Genomic DNA, 16946 nt, shown 5'->3' with positions numbered 1-16946 from the left:
TTGCATATGTCAAAACCAATGCTACATTATAGCACAATGTTTCCTATTTTACGCTCACTCCCACAGATCCAAGAAATGTACAACCCAGCTAACACAACATCACCAGGTTTGTCTTCTCTTGTTTACCGTGACATTACTTTGTGACCACTTTCTAAGGACGTCTTGGCAACGTTCCATTTGTTAGAATTTTTGCCAACTTGCCAGAAACGTCCTAGCCATGTCCTCAAATAACGTCGTGAATTGATCCCTTTGAGAATGTTCTGGGGACGTGATGTACTCGTCTTCATATGACCTGGGCAATGCTCATTTGATTAATCAATCTGGTCATTTCTGTTTTTTAGTTATTGTGTGGAAATGTATTATCAAAGTAAAATCTGTTATAATGTCAAGACGAATGCTATGACTTCTGTCAGCTTTTAAACTGGAGCTTAATTCGATACCACAATACAACTATTTAAATTGTGCCGCGTGTCATTTAAACGTTAACAGTCATTTCTTTTTACCTAACTGCCTGATTTTTCTTTCGCGGTTTATTAATATTATTTCTTTACTTTATACCTTAAATATGTGAGTGTAAACACATATTTGAGTGATTTTCGAACGATTTGGCGCGTTTAAATGAACGGGGCCCTGATGTTTGTGAGTGTGACTAATGTCAGAAGCTTTTGATTGTTGTTTCTTAAAACGGACAGCCTGCTAAACTTGTGTGTTAAAACAAGAATAAAATGTTAACATAATGTTTATTTATCTCTGTCAATAAATATCTGCTTAATCCTCTGTATATTGAGTTGAATTCTTTGATTATTTATGTCATGTAGTACAGTGTAAATAAAATCTCTGATTGCGATGATGTAATTTACATTGCTGTGGTGAGTTTTATAATCGATATACTGTGCTTTATACATAATCAATAGACAATTACTCAAATTATGCATAAAATGTAATCTTTACATTAATGCACATTCATAAATTTGCACACTAAATAGACATACATTGTTATTACATTGTTATTACTACAAAACAGCTCAATCAAAAATGTAGGACTGCTTTAATACCCTCTGAGGTTCACGTAACTCTTTGGAATTACTGATACAGAAGGCGACAAAGGAAAGGACTGTTTATGATCTAGGCAGTTTAAGTGGGTGGAAATATGTTGGTGTGTGTAGGAGGCATCCACGAACGAGAGAGGAGGAAACGATGGACGAAGATTCTTAAATATATTTGCCAATGCAAATTTGTGACTGTATTAAAAGGGCATTAGACATCCACCTCTTTTCACTATACATCGTTTTACTTTAATGTTGCAGGCTTTATTCAAGCCTTGATCTAATGTGAAACGGTAGGTTTCTACACTTATAGCTTTCAACTCTGCTATTCGATTAAATGTTTTTACTGTGTTGAGCATTCGAAAACAGATGCTTTTTCAGGTTTTACAGAATTAGCAACTGTATATTGGGAAATCGTCGTGACTAATAATATCACAAAATGAAACAAGCAAAAGGTCATTTCATTACAACACCCATGAGCAATAGAGTGCTGCAGTGGGGTATAAAAATAAAAAAATTCTTCTCAGTCGATGTAAACAAATAGTCAGTGTGATTTCTAATTTCCGTCAAAAAAATTGGGCCTTATAGCCAAAATTCCAGCAAAGCACTACACAAACAATAATTCTTATGGGCAATCTTGTTTTTTGTTTTGCTATTTATTAAGTCACGCTTTATCATAGAAATGTGAAATAAATTGCACTATTGTACGTTATTCACAATAGTTAAGTCGTTGTTTAAAGCTTGCCCTTAAAAGATGTCAAGGACACATCCTGAATGAATGAATTGAAAAATACAAACTGTTGCTCCATTTGAGGAGAGGTGTGGTATTATATAGCAGACATAACTATGAAAAGTCTGTGAAAGCATGCACAATATTTTTGTAGTGCACTGTTATGCAATTGTTTGTCACATATTCATACCTGGGAAATCTGGATGGGGTATGGCCCAGGCAGATTCTCCTGCAGTCTCACTAGGTCAGGTGACGCCCATGTATTCCCAGTCACTTCCACTAATACTGTTCCAGTGGAGAAGAAAGCATTGGCCTTGCCCGCCATGTCCTGCACCATCACTGAGAGCTTATAGCGGCCGCACATCTCTGGATCTAGAGTTGAGGCACCTAGACAGCAAAAAGGCACATTTAAGAAAAGAATCTTATATACACAGAAACGTCACCAAACGTCCCACAGAATTCCTCACACGACATTATCATACATGCAAGGCTATGTTATACATGCCTTACAATCTAAGTTAAACAACTGACTCTAAAATATTTAAATAAACGTCAAAAAGGTATGGTTATTTGTTCGTCACCTATCCATTCAAGTTAATTTGGGTCAGGATGAGTCTACCAAGAGGTAAACAACCATGGACTCAGAGACCTACATTATAAATCCTTCTATTGTCTGCACTGCCACAGGAAAAGTCGTACAAACACAGTGTGCAAACGTTGTAATCCCTTCTGATTCTCTCTCTCAACAAATGCCAGGCTGCTCTGATTGCATCTGGACCTGAACCCAGAATCGACTGATCTGACTTGATGTTTGAGCTCTCGATGAGTCATTCGAATTAAACGGCTTGCCTCTCTGGCTCTGTGAGAGGTGGCCCATGGTTTAAAATCATTTTCATTTAGTGCTTATATATATATTTTTTAACTAGGTACCATTGTTGTTAACAGCCGTGTTAACTTTGGAATAAGCAGAGTGTGGTGGACTGGTCGAGTGAAAAAGTGAGTTATTACTTAATTTCATCATGGGATAAGGATGAAAGGCATAACAGATGAGAAATATAATTTTTTCGGATTGTACCAAGACACAAAAAGGCCAAGAGGAGGACACTGCTCCAGGATTCAGAGAGGTTTAAATATTGGCCTTGTTAATGTGTTTGAGACAATGAGAGAAAAACAAATGCTTAGGAGACAAGGATTTATCTAATGCAGACTTCTTCCTGATGCAGCATTACTTGTTCAAATACAGTTGGCTACACTAGAATAACCTAAGATTCAGAATCAAATTTAAATTTAGAATAAATAGTTTAAAAAAAGAATATCATGAATAACAAAATATAAATAGTCTGTACTATTTGTAGGTTATGAACTAAAAAGCCTTATTGTGACAATAATCATGCTAACCATATTTCTTTGCCTCCAATGAGATAATAAAATATGCTAATTTTTAATCATACTGGGAAAACATGGATTGGTTTGGTACAAACTTATATAATGCATACCAGCATATGGAGTAATTAGCAAACCATAAAAATCCATGTTAGTTTCTCCTTTCATGTTTTAGCCAAATTGTATGATGGTTATACAATTCATAATAACAAAAGCAATATTTTTGTAAAATTACTAGCATTTTTACTTGAGACATTCTGGAACCCCCTTCATATAAATCAATGATTTAACCAACATTTAATAGCAGTAAAAGATCAGTTGAGGAACTAGATTAATACCATCCTCTGTAAGAGACACTTCTGCAGTGATGGCATCTATAGAGAACATGTGGCTAGCAGGGATGCGAGGTATCTGGTCAAGAAGACTGAAGCGCAGGTCCGCGTGGGCGGTGTTACGGTCATCTCGGTCCAGTGCCTCCACCTGCATGAACGGGATTCCTGCAAGAATGAGGCATACATTTACAGTGTAACGATTATTTCATGTGTGCATGAACTCATCAAAATTCAGGACATTTGGACTGGCAAGTATACGTTGTAATTTGCCTATTATTAGAACTGTAAGAATTATATTCATGTTCCATGATAGGTGACAGGAAGTGGTATAAAATAGAAGTGAAACCAGGAAAGGAAACGAATCACCCACATAAAAAACAAAGCTGCGAACAAATAGATATTTAAGGCTAAAATACACTACAAGACTTTTGATCCGCTTCTGCCCAGATTTTAAATCTGGACTTTTGATCAGTGTGTTTCTATCTGAAACTTTCAAAAAGTCTGCAAGTGTGTGATGTCTAGTTAAAAAAAATCTGTACAGGTTTTAAAAGTCTTGTAGTGTATTCCAGCCATTACATTGTCACCAGATCGCAGACTTGGGTATTTTAAGTTCAACTCAAATGTGTTTCTGTAACTTGAGAAATGAGAAAATACATTGTGGTGAAACTTTATTAGTTGTACATAGGATTAGCTACTAACTGTAAAATTAGGCACTTGTTTATAGAATAAAAGACAGCAGTAGTCGTGTTTACTTATGCTTCACAGGCTCAGGACACATGGCTTCTTCTAATGGGACTGTCACGGCAGCGTAACAGAATTCTGTTTCAAATATAAACAGAGGGCGCCATTGGGATAACTAATCAAATTTTTTTCGGTAGAAATGCAATCCAAAATTGTATTGCTGCGACCCAATTCGCCTACTTATACTATGCACTAAAATACTTATTTTACTATGAAAAAGTATAAATATTTTAGTGTGTAGCAAAACAATTTGCACGCACTGGGACATACTAACAGGAAACAGAAGAGGCCTATGTTGCCTGGACAACATTCTGATCATTAACTTTCACACACATCAAAATACAGCTCTTCTTAGCATTTATGTATTTATTCATTCACTGTTTCATATATGTTAACATCTTGGTTAACCTCTGTTCCCTGATGGAGGTAACAAGACGTTGTGTCGAACCGACAGATGGTGTTTGACTTCAGACCAGCTTTGAAAAGGCACATGAAATTGTAGAATGAAATTTGCATGCTGGACTCCGCCCCGGATATCCGGTTCTAAATGGGAGATGGCGTGCTGCATTCATTCACCTTTTGGGCTGAGGACTCTGAGAGCATTTCTCGACTGCTGGAGCGGTCGGCAAGCATGTTGCATGAAGGACACAACGTCTCGTTCCCTCCATCAGGGAAAAGAGGTTAAATCCGTAACCAAGACCACCCTGCTGAGGGGTTACTTCGTCTGGAGCACTAGGTCCGGTTAGAGCTATGCGCTAGATAACTCTGTTGATTCCCGGCCTAGGGAGGCAGGGCTAATCCTGCCCAGCCCGCCCGCAGGAGGTGCATAGTGATGGATGGAATGCCTATTCTTCACCCAGTGGGGGAAGAAGGGAGGCGGAAATAGCACGTTGACCCACCTAGCAGGGGGCATCTTTGTGAAGACTCATGGCGACAGGGACAGACCACAGGGGAGGACCCTGAACTGATATGCCTCGCCTCTCGAGAGCGAGCCGCAGGAACGGTTGATGATGAGGGAGAATCGACACATAAAAATACTCGTCCTTCAGGTCGATTACATCTGATAGACGTCATGATGCGGTTCTGCGTGATCATCCTGAGAATGCCCGACATTGTGTCTTGCCATGAGGCATTGTCGAGTTGCCGAACATCTTGAGCTTTGTACTGAATCTGCTCGTTTCAGAGAAGGGGACCATGAACCTTAAATCGTGTATACACATTGCATTACATCTAAAACAAAGAATACTATTCATTTTAGCTGAATATCGCGAAATTTGCTGAATATCGCAATCAAAACAACGTCTGGCCTTTGTCCGCGTGGTATCAAAAGTCTAGTTTGACTCTCGTACTTCTGATGGGTTAAAAGGAGACTGCTAATTGATTGGTCCCCACCTGTAGAGTGAGCGCCCACACAAGATATTTCCCGCCTCAACTCGGAAATGATTTCTGGAACGTAATGATTAATGTTACTAAAATCATTGATAGGATAAGTGTTTTTATGTTACTAAATACTTGTAATTTAACTAAATCCGGACGTTTTTGTCGGATTTTGAGAAGAGAGAAATCTTTAATCATCTGGAACTGATCATAAAAAAAGTTTCCACAAATGAGCTAAGAAATTATTGTCTAAGGGTTTTTCACCGTCAGATGATGTTGATAGACTTAGATTATATTAGGTTAATTGATAACATTGTTTTAATTGTGACATTCTCAATAATTGATTGCAATCAACTGATTGCAAGTAATTCACAATCCCACAACTAGCCTGATAATTACAACAATTATGTTCTATATTAAAACGTGTATTCAACAAGATGATGAATTCCTCTATGATACGTCACTAATCAAGTTTGAATCAGTAAAAAACCTGTTCATCGTCTTTTTCAGGATAAGTCCTTCAGAGCACACAAGGCTCTTTTTGATGTTCTTATAATACTTTTAAAATAAATGAGAAGCCTCTGAACATTGATGGATGATGATTTAAAGTTTATAATTGAAATTCAAGTAGCTAACATAGAGGGACTTAATGGACATTTCTTACATCACAGCGGATGTACGCATCCAGTACAAACTTGTAAAACAACGTATCCTCATGTATAACAGATGTAAAAGCTTGTCATACTGTATGTCTCATCACAGTAAGCTAGTTTTTCTATTTCGAGCTAAGCTACTTCGCCATTATCTAATTTATGGTCTGGTGAAGGAAATGTAAGACATTCAAACAGCTCATTTAGCCTCTCACGGCTGTAAAATTGAAGAAAACGTCAAAGCAATTAGGCTAAACATCGAGAAAAGGAAGTTTGTAGCCCTGCTGAGTTATCCCCACCCACCTTTCAGAAGACCCAGCTGCACACTGCCTCTCATGCTCTCCCCCAAGAACACAGGCACATTGTCATTCTTATCGATGACACACACCTCCACAGTAAAGCTCTGAGTGTGCATGGACTTTGTGAAGGACACCTGGGAAAAAGCACTTAGATCAGAGCACTCAAGCAGCATGTCCAACAATTTGTTTCCAATTTTTGTTTTCAATTTTCATTACGCTCCGCAATTTTCATCAGTTTCACTTGCTATAAAAGACAAATGTAGACTTTGGGTTTTATGAACTGCTCCTTTTTTTAAATAGCATACATTTTCTTTCCATTTTTAAAAATGCTGTAAAAGACTGGCCTTCAGGAACATACATTTCCTCATTCCTAAATATGTGTAAATGAGAATAAGCAAGTGCAAATAAAAAAAATCCATATGATTCTTCACCTGTAAGGAGTATGATGGCTGCCTCTCTCTGTCCAAAGGTTTGAGGGCATACAGGAAGCCGGACTCCACCCCAAATATCCCTTCATCATCACCACTCACAGTCAGATCCGAGTAGGTGAGGGGAAGATCAGGCAGCTGTAAAATCATTATATTTTACCACTATATTAATATAGTTTAGCAATCTAAAGTTGACGGCTTAAAGACTGTTCAGAATATTGAATAAAATGTCATGCTGCATGAATATACATTTTTAAAAGCAAAAGTTCACCCCAAATTGTAAATAAAAATGAATAAATATAATATAAAAATTCTTCAGTAAAACACAAAAGACATTTTGAAGAATGTTGTTAACTGCCCCCCATTCACTTCGCATTGGTTTTGTGTCCATACAATAGAAGTGAATGTTTGGTTACCAACATTCTTCAAAATATCTTTTTTTTCTGTTCTGCGGAAGTAAGAAAGTCGTGCAAGTTTGAAATGACAAGGGGGAGTACGATGACAGAATTTTTTTATATTCGATAGCTGACAGAACATGGCGAATTATATGCAAAGGGACCTGCGGTGTATGTAGATAGAAATAGCTCATTCTATGGTAATAAAAACATAACATAATAATATCTTACACCTCTGAAGACATAGTTCTGTATATTGTATTGCATTTCTGTTAATAGATCTTCCAAAAAATTACACACTGGACCTTGAAATTGTGTTTTCAATTCCTCAGTGTTTATTATCTGTTCCCAGATAGAGTAGTACTGGTGGACAATGATATTTAAATGATTTTTATAACTTGTCGGCCCTTCCTCCAAATGTGTTGCAGTACTGTGGCTGAAGAGGCTGCTGCTGTTGACAGCAGTTATGTGGCTCTGTGGTTGACACCAGTATAGACTGTAATGCTAAATCAAGCTTGCCATGAGCCTCCACAGTTTAAATACTTGGGATGCAGAGTGTACATGTGGTCACACACAGCCCAAATGATTTAAACACTGGGCATAGTGTCATGTCAACAGTTCTCACAAGCCTGACCAGTGAATTTTAATTCTGTTGTTTGCTATTAAAAATGTATCTCTGTATATGTTTTGTTGTAGTAGCTTGTCCTGTATATTTAGAATAGCATGCTAGTGATTGTTTATTATAAAAGGTAGATATTGATTGAAGTGCTAATTGCTCTTTGAAGCTTGCCTTTTCAATTTTTTTTGTCTGAGAAGACAATTAAGGTAATGTAACTATTAGACTGTGACAAGCTTGTCACAATATAAACTTAAATATTGTGTGGCCATCATTTTGCTTTGTTTTTTCAGTAATAAGGGTATTATCCACCCACTCACATGTAGACCTTTAAACATGATTTGGCGAATGCATTGACAGTTTTGATAGCATGGCGTCAAATACAGAAATCGCTAAGCGAAGAGCACCGGGACCCAAGCAGTCCTTCATAAATGCCACCAATTACAATGTCAAAGTGAAAAGCTTTTTGGAGAGCAACAGGGCTATTACTAAACGACATCTGGTAAAGATGTCTGACATTGGGTTGAAGTAAACCATTGTGGAGTTCCATATTTAGTTTGGTGACTACTGGTTGGTGTGTATGCCTACTCATAATTATACCTTGAGTTCTGAGAGCCCTGGTGAGTGGGAAGTGGTGTTTATTGAACGGTTCATACAATAGCTTTCATCCTTTAAATTGCTTCTTTTATTGATTTTATTAAGAAATCTCTGATAGACTTTTTTCTGTATTAAGAAGTTATTAAAGCAATGCTCTGAACCTAGCAGTTGTTCACAACCAAGGACAAGGACAGTGAATTTTAAGTTTATAAATTCAGTTAATAAATGCCATGTACAAATGTCTCTTTCACTGAATTTCTCTGTCTTTTGGTAGCATGTGAATGAGTAATACATGAATTTCTTTGCAAACTGTTAATCTTGGCATAACATTTCAAACATCTATCAACTGCATTTTCACCAGTTAAACCAACAAAACAATGACAATTTGTATCGCCTTATATTCATTCTAAACAGCCCATAGCCCATCTGTCTAGGTTACTTCAGTAGACACAACTTAGACAACTTACAACTACAAGATAAACAGCTCAGCTGGTAAAAAATTAACATCATTTCATATTGACACCCACTGTGATCTTTTGAGTTCATGTCTACATAATGAACCTTCGGAATACCCTATCTTTATCTTTTGAACTCAACCTTTGTTTTCTTGTATTATAATTTTAGTTTATAATTGTTATTATTAATAATAATAATAATAATAAATGTTAAAATAATAATTTTCCAATAAAATATAAAATTATGTATATTTTTATCATAGATTTGTTTATTCTGTAAATTTTAGTTGTAGTTTTAATTGACTGGCTAAATTGCGCCCATCATAATTCAAGCTAAAGCTGCCACTAATATTTAAACTTTCCAAAGCAATTTTGTCCTAATTAAAGATGGCTATCACCTTGGTGAGGTACCATGGGAAAATACCATCATAGTTTTCTGGAACACCAATCTTAAGATGAGCACTCTCAGAAAGCAAAATGCTCTGAGACATCACCTGAAATAGAAAGCAATTCATTGCATATGTTAAATTATGCTGAGTGATAAACATCTACATATTTCAGTCAAAACGAGAAAAAAAAGAAACACTTACAGTCAGTGCAATAAACCAGGCACTAAAAGATTTCATTGTGGACAGTGTGGGCTTCATGCCTAAAACAAAAATATGTATTGTTTTACCATTTATTACAAGAAAGCTTTTATACTCAAGATCGTATTGTTTGTCCCCTGAGTGTGCAGATGTTTTCATTCATTTGAGTAACACAACAAAAGGGTAACAAAAATAAAAAACTCCATCAGACAGCAGTTAATGATTGACTCCGTGTGTTAATAGCAAACACAGCTCATTAATGTAACATCACGTCAAGAGTCAAATTATACAAGCACTATTAGGAAAATGCATTTTCTTTTAGCTTTAACATGGATGGGTACAAGATTTTTTTTTCTTTAATTCATAAAACAAAACAGTTGAAGCAGTCATGTCTGTACCCAGTGATAACCCTATTCAAAATACAAACATATTAAATGTCTTAAATCTTAAAAAAGAAATATTATATCATTATTATTAATTATAATTATACCAGCACTAGTGATAAATAGTTAATTTGTGGTTTAATACTCAGCAATATAATTTTGTTCCTGCCTTAAATTAATATCAAATTGGCTCTAAAGTCATTTAAAGCCATTAAAGTAATGCATTGTTTAAATTATTTTTATGAGTAAAGTAATGTAACACATTTTTCAATGATTTACTTATCACAACCTCACTGTACAGTCTCAGTGTATGCTATATAGGCCTTCATGCTGAGCCACAATACAAATCATGTAAAACTACAACAGAAATATCTTAATCTAAGCAACATTACAAAGGATTACACATAAAAAACTCTGTAATGGGTCTTTTTCTTTCTGTCCTATTGTTCTTTTCTTATGTTGTTTAATAAGTGCAGCTCTTACCTCTCGTCCACACGTCCAGTGAGCAGAGTGAGAATGGTTTTAGGTGTTAGACGAACATTGCATCTGCTCTGTATTCGATTAATGATTAGCTTTCTTAATTTGGCTCAGAAAACCTTTAACTACCTTGTTTCCTCTAATTATACAACTTATTGGCAAGTCCCTGTCATACATATGCATGAGGGAACAAACGACATGATATTAGAGCTTCAAATGAGTGTTTGAATGCATATTTTGCTAGTAGTGGAAAAGACAAGATATAACATAATTTTAAACCATAATTATAATTTTATTATAAAACCAATGTAAACATGTAACAAAATTAACAACTCAATAATATTAAATGCCGTAAGTGCAAATCAAACATCTTTAAAACAGCTCACAACACATTATTTATTGCTTCTATGTCATTTGCACATGGAGCATATGTTGGAGTGACTGAACATACCAGATTTCTCATATTAAAACTTATTATATTGCCTCTTGCCCTACCCCCCGAAACCCAAACCTTCTCGTTATCTGTCTTGGCTGAGTTACGAACCTGCGTACTCAGTTTCAAGTAACATTTCATTTCATATGTCATTTAAACAAGACAAAATACTTGTGCTCATCTTCTGCATTCCACATCTGATAATCAGTCCAGATATGGTACACATGTAAAAAAGGAACCTATGACTTTTGCTCCTGAGCAAGCATCACCTTAGCTCTCAAAAGGGAACATTGTGATTTGTGGATTTACCCTTTATATGTACATGCATAAAAATCAACGAATATACATGTTAAGGCAGCGAAAGCACACACAAAATAAAAAATCTAAATAAATTAAATAAAACAACATTGAAATGCCTCATGCCGGTTAACATAATCAACATGATTTTGTTAATCTTTTTTCATATAATCTCTTTTTCAGTTTACAAAACATGTTAATATTTGTCTGTACAGCTATGGAGTCCTTACATTAGAATTAAAAACACACAGCTTCTGGTCATGGGTACGAGAAGGCATATCAGTCCAGTTTTTCAGAGCACTGACAGGTCATGACAAGATTTGGACTTCTGTCTAAAAGCCATCTTCTTGTTCTTGCGGGCCACCATGCGGCCCAGGAAACGCTTGGCCTTCTTGCTGATGCTCTCACGCCGCTTGCAGTTGGCCATGCGTCGGGCGTTTTCCTCTTTACTGTCCTTGCGTAGACGTATTTGCCGCACGATGCCCTCGAAGAGGTCACGGACATTATGATGCAGGGAGGCTGAGGTCTCTATGAACTTGCAGTCAAACACCACGGCACATGCACTGCCCTCTAGGCAGAGAAGACAAGAACAGAGATGTAGATACAGGTGAACAATGACTCCACAGGGACATAGACTATTGTGTTATCATTACTATGCCTCCCGGCTGCTACTCGAACCTCAGGAGACGCTGAGTGCTTGTTTACCCAAAACCTCTAACTTGAGTTCCTACTCTCTAGCTAACCAGAGGTTTGACAATTTATTTTAAAAGATAACACAAATCAATCTTACCATCCTTCGACACTTCTCTGGAGCGCACCAGGTCACTCTTGTTTCCAACCAGGATGATGGGGATGTTCTCTGACTGTCGAGCTCTGCGCAGTTGAATTCGTAGCTCCGAAGCCTTTTCAAAGCTGGACTTGTCTGTCACAGAGTACACTATGATATAAGCGTCCCCCATTCGCATACACTGGTCTTTCAGCCACCCGCTATTATCCTAAAGAATAAAGAAATACATTTTTAAGTCTTATTGTATTTTGTGGTTACGTTGTAAGTATATTGTATGTTCTTATTCTCACCTGTTCCCATATGTCATAAAGAAGAATTGATGTCTCCTCATCGTCAACAATAAGGGATCTGTCATATGTGTTTCCTAAAATATACAGGTGAAATATGTAAGTGAACATCTTTAATGTGCAAGACTTCGTAATCCTTTCACAACAAAATCTTGTTCGACCAAAAACACTGCCTGCAAACAGTCGTGACTGAAGAGCTGTCCTCAATAGATGCACTCCACCGTCTAACGCGTTTCGCACAAGAATATACGTTATTTATTGTTAAACACATCACAAAAAATTACCTGTTTCCTCGCAGTCGCTGCTATCTTCAACTCCACCAAATATTCTCGCCAAGCTGGATTTCCCAACCCCGTGCTCGCCCAAAAGAACCACCTTGTAGACTTGCCCCTCTGAATCACTGCCGGAGGAGATGACCGAGTCGGAAGAGTCGGACACGCAGCTGTGTCTGTGCTCCTCTCCTGGACTGTAGCGCATCAGGCTGGACAACTCTCCTGTTCCCTCCGCGGGCATCGAGCGCAGTTCCCGGTCGTCCACTGGCATGCTTCTCCTGTGCAAATTCTGCAAGTGGACGGGAAAAGGCATGCTACCTCTCCTCTTATCCATGTTCCTGAACTTGTCTCCTTTGTTTAAAGTCATGACTCCAAACCTGTTTATGTAAAGCGTAACTGTTGTAAAACACCTCTGTGTAGGCTAGTAAAGGTATAAATACAGTTTAGATTTCAACACTTTCCTCTAGTAGGATCGATTATTATAGAAACTATTTTAGTAGCTACAGTTACGCTGCATTATATTATAGGAATTCTCACTCAGCATCTCTAAACATAGGAGAATGTTAAAATGATAATTACTTATGATTCCGGTTGTAGTGTCTTCTCTTCAATTTCAAAATTCCAGTGTTGAACAATCCTTTCGTTAAATCCCGTTATTTCTCCCCTGACGTGTTCGGTTGTGGTCTGTGATTAGACGGATCCCCGTATTTATTGCGATCGGGAGTCAGTGACGTCAGACCGAAGGAGGGGAGAGGAGGGCTTGCCTGGGAGAATCACGTCTCTCTTTATAGTAGAAACATGACTGTGAGATGATGGAGGGGGCGGAATCCGCGTGTGATTCACAATTCTGCGAAGGCGTTCAGCAGAGAGGGTCTTTCCTCCCCCTACATATGTGATAGCTGAGGGTACGTGTTCATGCTCTGCCTCGATTACAGATGTGAAGCCCGTAGAGATATGTAAATGGTCCAAATAATAGTTTATTATATAGAATATTTCATGAATTCCTCCTTTACTGGATTAATCTACCCATGAATTTCAAATAGCCTCGGCAATAGCATCCATTATCAGAATATCAAGGTATTGTTGCATGTTTTAAACACCAAACATGTATTCTCAAGGGCAAAATGACACCTTGTAACATTGTTACGCGTTTGTTACGTCAACATGCAGCACATTCACAAAAGGTTCAATGCTGCCATCTAGCGGTAAGTAACTTATCTATTGTCACAGGTGGCCGTGGCATTATCAAACCCGACTACCCGAGGCAGACAAACGAGTCAAAACAACTGTACTAACATCAAGGAAAAATAAATATGACTTATTGTGTTTTGCTAATATAACCATGTACTTATAATTAATCTACTGTATAGAGAGACTACTCAAAATGAAAAGCAGGCAATGAATGCAAATTGTTATATGACACATTATTAAGAGATTTATTATGTGAAGATGGTTAGTGTATTGTAATGCCTTGTCAAGATAAAGATATCTTTATATTCTCTTATAGCAGTCAAAATTCACTTATTATGCAAAAGTCTGTAATATAACTGCATGATGACTTTCGATGTCACGTAAGCAAAACCTTGCTCTTGGTCCTACATGTGGGGGTGTATTGAAGATTTTGTATATTCTGTATATGACTACATTTTTCGTCATTACAATGACAATACTATTATACAACACATATTGAGCTGATGCAGTGTTTCACATTATATGTCTATTATAAATGTACTTAATATACCACAAGCAACATTTTTAATGCTATTTTATTAGGCTGATGTTGGCAATTATTTTCCAGACCTATTAAAATCTTGAACAAATAGCTAGCCTGTTTATAAAAAACTGATTGAATATGTGCTATATTACATGAAATTGTATCCATCATGCATTTTTAATGCTTGCCAGCCAAAGCACTTTTGAGTCTTGAAAGCCAAGCATAATCTAAATAGATTTCAACCTATTGTACTTATTATAGTAATGGTATTTCATTGTCCTCTGTTCTTTTATTATCCTTTAGCCATTATTAATCATAAGGTTTAATTATAACAAAGATGAGTAACTTGAGTCATAGAACATTCAATTAAGACTACAGTTTCCAAACAGAAATCATACTCAACTTTGGCATCTATGACAAAGACAGAGGTAAGTCAATTAGAGTTAAAGCTAAACCCTGCTTGTATACATTGTCCGAGGCTTTTATTAAGCAGTAAATAAGATCACACGCACAATAAAACATTCCTAATTCATTTTATTACCCTCCAGCATCACAGAATGTTCTGTCCCTTTCACACTGGTTATTAAAATACCAAGTTAACAGAAAGACTATTCTAGTTCTCATTGAACTGCTTAAAGATGTGGACGTGAGATACGAGAGGCAATTGGCTATTTAAGACTCCACATTCAGCTTCCGACTTTTAATGGTTTCTGTTCTTGGCTAATATCAATATTAATGGAAAGACTTTGCAAGGTTCTATTGGTAAACAGTAGTTAACTACATTAGTTAACATGAGCTGTTAAAAACAAATAACACAGATAACAGGACCACAGATCTTGCTTCTAGGTTTTCTTCTGATCACATCATTCTACTGGACAGACACTGGTTGACCACCTCCAGCAGCTGAGAGTTCTCCAGAGCTGCTGCCACTCTCTCTTTGTCTCCAAGCTGCTTATTAACTGGTGTAGAACAACAAACAGCCAAATAAACGTTACTTGTGAGTTCAAAATGCAAAATACTATTTACCAGTTCAACCCGAAACCTGTCTTTATTGGGGGAAAAAACACCAGGTTTATAACGACTAAAGGGATAGTAAATAAAAGCACAAAAAAACATGACAAAAGCACCATAACAATTTGTCCACACAAGTGATTTACTGACAAAAACGTAATTAGCATAACCACCAAATGACAACTGCCCTTAAGGATGATAAAACTCTGACAAAGTTGTAACGTTATATAACGAGATATTTTGGGGGATGAACATATAAAAAAAACATGTTTACCTGCATCCTCGGAGGCATGTGTGCCAGGTGTGATGTGGACATCAATCTAACAAAGAAAGATACAAATGCCCTAAATGAGAAAAGCACATCCAACAAATCCATTTTGATTTTAAAGAATCTCTTTTAAACGCACCTTAAATCTGTCTGGCAGGGAGCGCAGGAGCTTGACTTTGATGGACAGGCCAATAAGGGTGGCCATACTGCAGTGTGGGATGGTAGGCGTGAACTCCACAGACACTGAGCTCTCTTGATCTTTCACCTGCTCACAGAACAAAATGTTATGAATGGATAGGTTATCTAGAACGATATAAGCCAATGGATAGAAACGACTCAAAACTATTAAAGGAAATGACTTATTGATTAGACTTACAATAACACGCATCTGTTCCACAACATTCAGTTCTTCGAGGGACAGTGGGTGCTCTGGATCATTAATTGATCTGATTAGATGTACTCTTGGGGTTAAGGTGCGATTCCAAATAATTTTTGTTTACCTTAGAGCCTACTTCTTAAAACCAGTTTTCTAAGAGTTAGTGTCAAATTGATATACAAGTAAATTTATGAAATTAACATTGGTTTTATTACAGAAAAGGTATGGTAGGATTGATTAGATTTACTACAAATATGGTTTACGTATGGTTACTGTAGACCATACACCTTATGGGGACTGTGGTTTTTAACAATAGTAAAACACAATCGCTAATTTTCGTGCCATGGTACAATTTCTGACTTGTCAGTACAGCTTTAATAACACAGCTTAAGTTAAATGTGTAGAAGGATATCAAAGATCTCCCTGTCGTCGATGGGATCAGCAACATCCTCATCTTCATCACTGGCTGTGACATGTCTCGCTCCTGATCGCTGAAATATCAGAGGATTTTCGTTTTCTAGTCCCGTTCCACCCGACATAAGTTAGCTGCAAACAAACAATCCGCTGAAAAGAGGACTTTTCTACTAAGCTGTCGTAAGAGCGATAACAATAGTGAAAATGCAACAAACTGCGATATTAGTAAAGTATTATATCAAGGAACGCACAAACAAGCAAGCAACTGTTGCATTTCCTGAACAACCGGAAACACCATTTAAGGTTTTCAAAATAAAAGGTTTAACAACCCTTTGGCTGTCACGTTAAAAAGGATTCTACAGAAAACTTATTTATATTATTAAATAATAATGGTGGTAGTAATAATAAAATAACAATAATAAACTTATTTATCATGATACATTTTAACTGTTATTTATTTAGTATACATAGCTATAATTTTATATTTACTAATACTCCAAAGCAGACATCAAAAATATATTTGAGTCATGAAATAAAAATGGATCTGTTTGATATGGCATTCAATGAGCTCTACTTTGAAACTATTTGGGA

The 16946-nt window shown here is 36.8% G+C and overlaps 3 protein-coding genes across 3 annotated transcripts in view; all 3 read right to left on the bottom strand.

Annotated features, from left to right (window-relative positions):
• The window catches only part of cdh16 (cadherin 16, KSP-cadherin), a 29584-nt gene extending 19890 nt beyond the window's left edge, over positions 1–9694 (bottom strand). The window contains exons 1-6 of the mRNA XM_056753266.1: positions 9640–9694; positions 9448–9543; positions 6990–7124; positions 6563–6692; positions 3498–3656; positions 1967–2163 (exon numbers count right to left, since the gene is read on the bottom strand). Of these exons, the coding sequence (XP_056609244.1) occupies positions 1967–2163; positions 3498–3656; positions 6563–6692; positions 6990–7124; positions 9448–9543; positions 9640–9675 (753 nt within the window). The 5' untranslated portion in view covers positions 9676–9694. The remainder of the gene's footprint in view (positions 1–1966; positions 2164–3497; positions 3657–6562; positions 6693–6989; positions 7125–9447; positions 9544–9639) is intronic.
• Positions 9695–10767: 1073 nt separating this feature from the next.
• On the bottom strand, positions 10768–13327 carry rrad (Ras-related associated with diabetes). The gene is made up of 5 exons (XM_056749509.1): positions 13152–13327; positions 12585–12949; positions 12304–12377; positions 12017–12221; positions 10768–11796 (listed from the first exon to the last, which is right to left on the bottom strand). Exons 2-5 carry the CDS (start codon positions 12937–12939, stop codon positions 11519–11521), a joined length of 912 nt encoding a protein of 303 aa, XP_056605487.1. The 5' UTR covers positions 12940–12949; positions 13152–13327; the 3' UTR covers positions 10768–11518.
• Positions 13328–14805: 1478 nt separating this feature from the next.
• On the bottom strand, positions 14806–16642 carry ciao2b (cytosolic iron-sulfur assembly component 2B). The gene is made up of 5 exons (XM_056749623.1): positions 16354–16642; positions 15942–16021; positions 15705–15830; positions 15572–15617; positions 14806–15245 (listed from the first exon to the last, which is right to left on the bottom strand). The coding sequence occupies exons 1-5, from the start codon at positions 16478–16480 to the stop codon at positions 15145–15147; spliced, it is 480 nt and encodes a 159-aa protein (XP_056605601.1). The 5' UTR covers positions 16481–16642; the 3' UTR covers positions 14806–15144.
• Between the last annotated feature and the right edge of the window lie 304 nt (positions 16643–16946).

This window comes from Triplophysa dalaica, chromosome 1 (genome assembly GCF_015846415.1).
Source record: "Triplophysa dalaica isolate WHDGS20190420 chromosome 1, ASM1584641v1, whole genome shotgun sequence".
NCBI classification, from domain to species: domain Eukaryota; kingdom Metazoa; phylum Chordata; class Actinopteri; order Cypriniformes; family Nemacheilidae; genus Triplophysa; species Triplophysa dalaica.
The sequence above is the reverse complement of the archived record's forward strand: the minus strand, read 5'-3'. Positions and strand labels throughout refer to the sequence as shown.

Bases quoted from the DNA above. Each gene is read 5' to 3' on its own strand.
- rrad (XM_056749509.1), bottom strand. From the start codon at position 12,939: ATGACTTTAAACAAAGGAGACAAGTTCAGGAACATGGATAAGAGGAGA. The intron at 12,222-12,303 runs GTGAGAATAAGA...TTTATTCTTTAG, and splicing joins TTTATGACATATGGGAACAG to GATAATAGCGGGTGGCTGAA. The intron at 11,797-12,016 runs GTAAGATTGATT...TTCTCTGCCTAG, and splicing joins CAGAGAAGTGTCGAAGGATG to AGGGCAGTGCATGTGCCGTG.
- ciao2b (XM_056749623.1), bottom strand. From the start codon at position 16,480: ATGTCGGGTGGAACGGGACTAGAAAACGAAAATCCTCTGATATTTCAG. The intron at 16,022-16,353 runs ATATCCTTCTAC...CCCCAAGAGTAC, and splicing joins CGACGACAGGGAGATCTTTG to ATCTAATCAGATCAATTAAT. The intron at 15,618-15,704 runs GTGCGTTTAAAA...TTTCTTTGTTAG, and splicing joins CCCTGCCAGACAGATTTAAG to ATTGATGTCCACATCACACC.